Source organism: Marmota flaviventris, chromosome 13 (genome assembly GCF_047511675.1).
Source record: "Marmota flaviventris isolate mMarFla1 chromosome 13, mMarFla1.hap1, whole genome shotgun sequence".
Taxonomy (NCBI): Eukaryota; Metazoa; Chordata; class Mammalia; order Rodentia; family Sciuridae; genus Marmota; species Marmota flaviventris.
The window spans coordinates 41,738,510-41,747,488 of NC_092510.1; the positions used below are offsets into that span (position 1 = coordinate 41,738,510).

At 39.3% G+C, this 8,979-nt stretch overlaps 1 protein-coding gene across 2 annotated transcripts in view; it reads right to left on the bottom strand.

Annotated features, from left to right (window-relative positions):
* The window catches only part of Brd10 (bromodomain containing 10), an 83,621-nt gene extending 75,886 nt beyond the window's left edge, over window positions 1–7,735 (bottom strand). For both annotated transcript variants that reach the window (XM_071600621.1, XM_027943092.3), the window contains exon 1: window positions 6,854–7,735. In XM_071600621.1, the coding sequence (XP_071456722.1) occupies window positions 6,854–7,440 (587 nt within the window). In that variant the 5' untranslated portion in view covers window positions 7,441–7,735. The remainder of the gene's footprint in view (window positions 1–6,853) is intronic.
* Between the last annotated feature and the right edge of the window lie 1,244 nt (window positions 7,736–8,979).

Consider the following 8,979-nt stretch of genomic DNA (forward strand, 5'->3'; position numbering starts at 1 on the left):
CACTATTTACCAGTTACTTAAAGCTCTCTTCCACATGAAGATATCTGCTTCTCATTTCTCTCCCACCATTCCAACTATAACCCAAAACACAAACTGACAATCATAAAAGTAGTGCTACAGATATACTTCAATAAAAAAACTAAATTGTAAAGTGAAATCATACATGAAACAGGTACTATACCCTGAAGCATCAGTCTTCAAACTTTATTATGCATAAAAATTATCTAGGTAGTTTAATATTAATTACATAATAGTATAGTACATACTTAGTTACAATAAAAGTCATGAAGACAAACAAAAGAGGGGATAGGTAATTACCAATGAGAGGGATACTATTTTGTTTATTGATTATTTTTAATATCTTCAAATTTTAAAAATCAGATATATCAAAAATTTTGTTTGTGGACCAACATGGAAACAATCTATATTTTATAATGGCTTTTACGGAAAATGTTTCTATGTAAAGCTTTTCAGATGGTCTATTTCCTTCCACGTAAAATGGAGTCTGTTTTTATTTTTAGAACAAAGATGAGGGAAACCCCTGAACTCACTAGGAATCACTTAGGCAAATTTTGGAATCCTTTACTGTTTTGGAATCCCTTACTGCTAGACAAATTACCACTGACACTGAAAAGCAGTTTTAAAAACAAAAAATATGAAAATGCCAAAGGGAAAAAATATACAATGAAAAATTTGATTTTACTATAAAAGTGATATGCTTATTGTAGAAAATCTAGGATACACGTATAGAAAAGTTACAAGAAAATGAAAACTGCCCCTTATCTTTCTACTTAGCAACAACCACTAACCACTATTACTAGTCTGTTGGTTTTCCTTAGTATTTTTTATCAAAGTGTACATACTTACTATCCAGATTTTTAAGCATGATTAATAGTTACATTCATAGGTCCCAGGTGGAACCCAACATAATGAAAGGTTTGGGTGATACATAATATTTTCATTGGGGCTTATTAGTCTTTCCTCATTAAAACAAAAAACAAAAAAACAAGCCCTCAGGTAATATGAATTTTAAAGATTCATTATATTATGCAAGTTCTTGGGAAATGAAAATGACTATTATTTGTTCTAGGCAAAGCTAATTTTATGGAGATAGCCTAAAGATGGTTTGAAAGCTGAAGTACAACATGAACACCCCCCATAATTTTTTTGCTGCAATGTAAAAATAAATCCAAGGGTACAAATACAATGAGAAACAGACAAGTCAAAATGTATTAGACTTTATTAAGATATTTTAATTTTATATGCAATCTAAATTGTTATTTAATATTTTCAAATATTTTAGTATTTTCAAATGGAATAAAACCCTTTAATAAAGTTTGTAAGTTTATAGTCTTTCAAATACCTTTTACTTATACCAGAATAAACTCTTTTTAGCTTCATTAGTTGCTTTTTCTAATTGAGCTGTTTAGCTTTTAATGTACGTTATAAATAGTTTAATCATAATTATTCGAATCATCTTTTTCTTTCAAGTTTGAAAACACACCTCATAAAATGTTTTGCTTTTGGTTCCCTTTATTAGATGGTGTCCTGGGCAATCTCATTTCTTCAACCACCATCATTTTGCAGGTTAATCCTTCATTAAACATCTCTAGCCCTCATCACTATGCTGAGCTCCATATGTACCTTTCGAAAAACTCTCAGCTTAGACGTCTTCAAGTGAATGCCTCCCTATCATGTTCCCTAAGCATTACAATTACCTGGGCACAGATGATCCAATTTCTCTGGACATCATCTTCCCCTCACACCCTATATCCAACAGTTTGCCATTTACCACAGTACCTGCTGACAAAAAGTCTATTTTGTATCCTCATTCACTTTTCTATTCCTACTGCTTATTATCTCTTAATGGAATTAATTCAAAGCTTTTTAACTGATTTCTTTCTTTCATTTCTGCCTTGGAACCTCAAAATACTAGTAAGATCATCCTGTCACTCCCTTAAATCAAAAACTGTGATTAATTTATACTACCTAGATCGTAAATTCCCACACAAGCATTCAAAGTTCTCCATAATTAGCTCCAACTTATTTTTCTAGACTTATTTGCCACTCTTTGTCCTCTTTATTCTATACTCTAAACACTGGGTATAAACCATTCCTCCAGAATGCTCTATACTCTCCTATTTCTTCAAGAGTATGTGTCTATTCACCTATTATCTTTAAGTAAGGAACAAGGTCATGCTTACCATTTTATATCTAGGGCTTTGCATATTATCCAGCATAGAATAGTTAAAATAATTGTTCAATAAACTTCTCAATTTTTCCTATCAATATTCTATCCATTCTTTCAAAAGCTAGCTCCAAACTATAACCTGTTGAATAAAATCTAATAAAAAATTTTAATCTCAGCTCCTCCCATCCACATAGTAATTATCACCTGTGTACACTCTCCTAATACTGTATAACATAGCTCATCACAGTAGACCTAAGATTATGCTCCCCTGGAACATAATCATTTCATAAGCTAAACCAAGATTTATTATAAAATATCCATAAGTGATCTTTGATCGTGTTTCCCTAATTTATAGTGTGTGTGGGGTACTAGATGGGATCTCTTTGATTAAGGGATTCCTTCCATAATTTGTTTTAAATCATTTGGACCCTTTAGCAAAAAATTCTGTGATACATCTAGATATATCAATGTTTCAGGGTGCTGTGTAGATAGTACCATGACATCAAGTAGTCTGAAAATGAATCAAGTTCAAGAATCACAGCCTCAATGTATTTTACTAACTTTTACACACCTGTATATGTGTCTTCCTAATAGCCTCTAAGCCCTTTGGGAATAGGGACTGTCCCCTAAGTCCTAAAAAGCAAGTGTTCAATAAATAGCTTATTAATTGAACCCTTCTACTTTCATCATTGCCCTAAATATTTTCAGGACCTTCTTTAAAAAACACTGTTTTGTTGTTGGTGTTTAAGAATGGCTATTAAGTGGAATTTATTATCATGTAGTTCTCTACTTCTGAATAAGAGGCAAATCCAGATTTTCTACTTATAAAGGTTCCCAATTTTTAAGGATTTATGTAAAGGAGACAGAATTACAGTACTTAATGAGAGCTGGGAGGAATTAGACTACTTGGGAAAAATAAACCTCTTGCTAAAATTCCCAATTAATTTTTACCTTAATTGAGTGTAAGCAAGCCAATAAAAATGCAAATTTAACTAGAGGATTCAAATCTGTACAGAATTCTTTTTATCCAGTTAATGTATCCAGGTAAATGGATACCTCTATTTTTAAAAAATTTAAGACTTGATAAGAATGCTTTGTATTCTCATCCCCAGGAAAAATATTCTGTCCACTAAGAATCAATTATGAACTAATATACAGCTATATGTTAAGAACAAACTTTTAGCCCCTACATGTACCATTTTTAACAACAACTGAAAAATCAAAAAAAATTTTTAACAAGGATACTCAAGATTATTTTCACCAAAACATTATCTTAAATGACCAAAATTAAAATTTTAATTCAGTTCTTTTAGTGTCTTTTATAACCTTTTAAAACCAGGAAAAAAAATCTTTTGGCTATTTGGCAATATTCTTTTTCTTTTTTTTTCTTTTGTACCAGGAATCACACCCAGGAGCACTTAACTACTGAGCCACATCCCTGACCCTTTTTATTTCTTATTTTGAAACAGCTAAATTGCTGAGGCTGGCTTTGAAACTGCGATCATCCTATGCTGCTGGGATTACAGGCATGTGCCACAGGGCCCAGCTACAGCAATATTCTTAAAGCTTTCAAAAACATTCGCATCTTAAAAGCAATTTTGGAAGAGGTAAAAATTCTTATTAACATATGACATTTTCTAAATCTTTGTGCATGACTTTCTATTATTTTCCATTCCTTTCCACTTGGGTGATTTTCTCCATATCTAACTGCAGTTTCTTAGTTGCCTCAAACAAATGAATGAAATCTCTTCAAAATGTAACTTTCCAAGAATAATTATGTCATATAATAGAGAAAGTAGTATCTTTAGCAATGGGTGGTCAACAACTGTATTTTTAATATTAAAATTTTAAAAAGATGTGTTGGGCCCTTCAAAATATAGTGTCACTTTAGAAAAAAGCAATGCACACATCTAGCTCAATATGGAATTCTTTTGAGCAAATATTTAAGCAGATATTTAAATATTTGTACAATTCACTAATGTAGCCTCTTATACATGTAATTGAGACTCAAGATATACAACGTGTCCACAGTACTAATACCATTGGGCTACTCTCTTAATGATAGTGTGGCATGCTCTTTACGTAACATACCTCATTTATTGCTCACTAAGAAGCTATAATGTTATCTCCAAAACTTGAAATTAGGAGTCAATTTAGCGTCTTACAAATATATAGCAGAAGACAAAAGAAAACTTAAATAATAACATCTGAGTGATTCACTGTTTTTATTATTAAAATACCATCTACCACTTAAAGATATTTACAAATAGGGTTTATGAGTCATCTGTTTGCTAAAAACCATATTCACATGAACAATCTATACAATATTGTTCTGGAACATCTACATATTTAAATTGTATTCCAAATAATTGTAACCTACACTTTTCTCAAAGTTGTACCCACTTAAAACACTTACATAGTTATTACTCAGATGTTAGGCCAATATGAAAAAGAAATGATTTCTTAGTATGCCAAGTGTGATATAGCAAACCTATTATTCACAAAGTGTTTGCACACATCAAATACAGCTGCAAGACAAATATAGGAATTTAGAACTTTGTCTACTTCATACCATCATATTACTTTCTGCTATAAATACAAGAATTTTTTTATCATTCTTCCCTGAGGAATGTCAACTATGCAATGTTATAAGTTCAATTCCTAATTATGAAGACTAGTAAAATCACGTGGAAATATGTTTGAGCATTAGCCACTGGGAATGATTTCAAACATTTAAAAATTTACCTTTATGTAAAAGAGAAACAGTCACCCTCCCCTTTTTTTAAGACTAAGATTTGCTAAACATGCAGTGCTTTGAAAACATCTATAATTCAGTCAAATCTATATACTACTTCTTAGCCCCTTCAGTTATTCTCTTGCCTTATTCTAAATCCTTGCTTCAAAACTGTAAACCTAGACAGACAAGAAGAACTTTAAGGTTCCATCCAAATCTAAAATCTTTTGACATTAATTTGAATGTATTTTACTGCTTAAAAATAATGACATGTAAATGGATTGTTTCTTATGAATCACAGTCAAAATGCACTTTGGAGACAGTAACAAACATACTACATAAGTATCAAATCACTAAATAAAATATTAAAAGTAATTTACAAATCTAATTTGTGAATAATTATTCTATTACCAAACAATTCTACTTCATGAAAGATCTTAAGAGGCTCCTTAAAGAGTTCCTCTAATGTGTAAATTACTGTTAACATTTTAATGTAATAAGTCACTAGCAGTCTTGAAAACAGCAATATGTGAGGCCAGTAACAAAGACTCAATTATTTTAAATTAAAATTATAAATCAAGGACCAAAATATTACCACAATTTTTGAGGAACTAGTCCACAAAAGTACAAGTAAAATGCCCAGGTTCAGATATGAGGTATATTCTCATTTCATTCAACTACCATCACCACTACTATTATTATGGCTAACACTTACACTGGGCTGTGTGACCAACACTCTTGGCTTTACATTTTTTTAAATTTATTTGTTGATAGACCTTTATTTTATTTATACACAGTGCTGAGAAACGAACCCAGTGCTTCTCATATGCCAGGCAAGTGCTCTATGGCTGACCATTTTTAAACTCATTGAATCCTCACAGCAACTGTATGACACAGGAACCATTATTATAACCGTTTTACAGATCAGAAAAATGAAAAGATTAAATGATTTCATTGTGTTCTCTCAGCTCGCAAAACACCTATCCACTTCAACTATTATTTCTAACAACATTTAATTATTTTTCTATTGCTTAAGAACTTAAATTGATTTATATCAACTATATAACAATTTTTAAAACAATATATTTACTTTAGTATGCACCTGTGTTTATTTTCCTCTTGCTAGAGTAAATTAATTGGAATTATGGGTGATGTATACCAAAAACACATAACTATCTGAATTGCCCATGAGTTCTGGCAGGAAAACAAACCAAAACCAAAGTCTAAGGGCTGGGGATGTATCTCAGAAGTATAGCGTTTGGTTAGCATTAGCTAGGACCTGGGTGCACGGAAAAGACACACACACACAAATGTCTAAACTTAATTAAAACCTTGTACTGATGTATTCCCTTATTGCAAAAATTATTTGCTCAGATGAAAGGAGGAAAGTATTAGGAGCATGGCAGAGTAATCATTACCCATTTAGTAACACTATAAATCTCCGGTGGCTGAAATAGGTAGTAAAAGATAAAATTATCTTTTAGTGGTTCGAAACAATCACCTTCTACATGAAGTAAAATTGTTTTTCTGAAGAGATTTCGTCCTAAAAACTATTAAAAAAACTGTCAAAAGTTGTGGGTTCAACTTTGATCCCACAAAAGCTTTTCCTCCGCCTACACGTGTTCTTCTTACAGGAACCATTCCACTTTGCGTCTACAAACTCCATGTGCTCGGATAAAAATTTTAGGCATGGGAAATTTGGCTCCCTTCTCAGCCTCCCTTCATTTGAGTGTAAGCTGCTTTCAGCCCACACCCACCACAACCCTCCGTGCCCCGGCCTAGTGCTGCTCCTCCTCCTGGGGTTCTCCGGCACCGACTCAGCACCTATCAGAGCTGCCCCCCGGCCCCAGGCCCAGCCCATCCTCGGACACGTGTGAGGGTGTGTTTGTGTCAGTCTGTCAATCCCACCGGGGACCGGGCTCGCTTACCGAGAGAGAAGCGCCAACTTTTGCTCCAGCAGCATCTCCAGCTTCTGGCCCTGTTTGGAGATCCAGTGGTCCACTCCGTGCAGGCGGTAACAGGTCTCCAGCATCAACCTGAAGTCCGCCACAAACTCGGTGATGCCGGCGTACTGGCCGCTGACGAACTTCTCCTCCATCTTCAGCAGACACAAGCCCTGTCCCGGGTGCTGCAGGAGGGTGCGACTGCCCCGGCCCCCGCTTCGCTGCCCCTCTGCCACCTCCTCCTCCCCGGTGGCAACGCCCCCCAAGGGCTTCAGGAAAGGGGCGGTGAGGCCCCGGTGCTTCTCCTGCAAGAACTCGCCCAGGATTCGGTAGCCTTGCTGCAGCTCGTAGGTCAGCTCCTGCTCCTTGCAGCCACCACTCGAGACCACCATCGCCTCCGCTGCAGCCTCCTGTTCGTCCGCGTCCTCCAGCAAGGAGGCACTCCTCCGGCGCGCCGGCCCTGAGGCCGGGGCGGCCGCTGCCACCTCCTCCTCCTCTTCCTCGGCCTCTGGTGGCGGCCGCTCCTCCTCCCCGGCTGGCTCCATCTCACCCGGCGTCTCGGGCACGCTCATGCCCCCGGCAGGCCCAAACTAGATTGTGCGACAGGGCCACTCGAGGCGCCGGGGGAGGCGTGATCTCGGACAGCTTCCTCACGGCTCGGCCGCGCCGCGTAGCCCCTGCCGCATCGAGCCTCCGTCTCCCTAGCCGCCGGCTCGAATCCGTGCGCGCGGGGGTCTCAAGCTCGCCACCGGCGGGGCGGGGTTACATGGCGCGCGGGGGAGGGGGGAGAGAAGAGGAGAGCCTAGGTGCCCTCCTCTCCCCTCCCCCCGGCGGTGGCGCGCGCGGCCCTCGCCGGCTTCACCCCTCCGCGCCTCGCCCTCCCTCTCTCCACCGGCCGGGCCCAGCCGGGCGGCCGCGGCCTCGGCGCCCCACCCCCTCCCGGACCGGCGGGGGACTGGGAGGGGGCGAGGAGTAAAGGGGGTTCTCCCCTCGCCTCCCTGGAGTGGGCCGCAGCACTGGGCCGCGGCGGCTCCGGCTCCTCCTCTCCCTCACACCCCCTCCCGCCCCTCGCTACCTGTGGGGGACCCGGGCAGGAGGAGGCGGCGCACGGACGGGGCCTGGCGACAACTGTCAGTTAGAAGCCCCGCTGGGCGGGGGGGGGGGTGGGAGGGCGAAAGGGGAGGGGCGGGGAGAGAAGGGGGAGGGCACTCAGCCCCCCCGGTCGGGGAGAGCTGTGGAAAGAGGCAAAGAAAGAGGCACCGTCGCCATCCCCGGTGCGCATGCGTAGTAGAACAAAATCCCCCCCGCCCCCTCGCGTCCCGCCCCGCCCCTCTCTGGAAAGTAAGGACTTCAGCCCAGCTACAGGCCCCGAAGCTGGGCTGTGGCGCAGAGCAATTATGTCATTCACTTGCGACGATCATAAGGGGCGCGATGGAGGGGAATCAGAGCGCCTGCGCAGCAGCATTCTGCCCAGGGACCAAGCAAATATTCCGATAGATTGCTCCTTTTGCAAGATATTTGTTAGACCTAAAAGCTAAAATTTTATCCTAAAGAAAGTTGCTATATAACTTTGTTAATAGAAAATAAATAGAAAACACCAAGTGGAAATCCTCTTCATTGTAAAACCTCCATCCCCTTTTTACCCTCACTTTTTTTAAAAAAATAGAATGTTGGAAAGTTTCCAAAGGAAATTAAAGGACTTGACTATACGTTCACGTGCAAGAGAAAAGGAGGTGATTCATACAATTCTAGCTCTTGAAACTACTGTTACTAGTTCGTAACACCAATTCATATTTGAAAACATCCTAATTTTACATTAAAATTAAAAAAATCTCCGCCCTTTCTATATTCTTGTGTTTTGGGCGGGGGAGGGGGGGCCCTCCTGCTTTAGGCTCCCGAGTAGCTGGGATTGCAGGCGTTTGCCGCCGAGCCCACCTGAGTTCTGTTAAGAATGAAGGCAGGCAATGGAACCTTAAGAAGAAGAAAAAGATCTAGGAAGCTGGGCATCGGAAGCTGAGGCAGGAGGACCATGAGTTTAAAGTCAGCCTCAGCAATTTACCTTAGGCAATTTAGCGAGACCCTGTCTCAAAATAGAAAATAAAAACGGATAG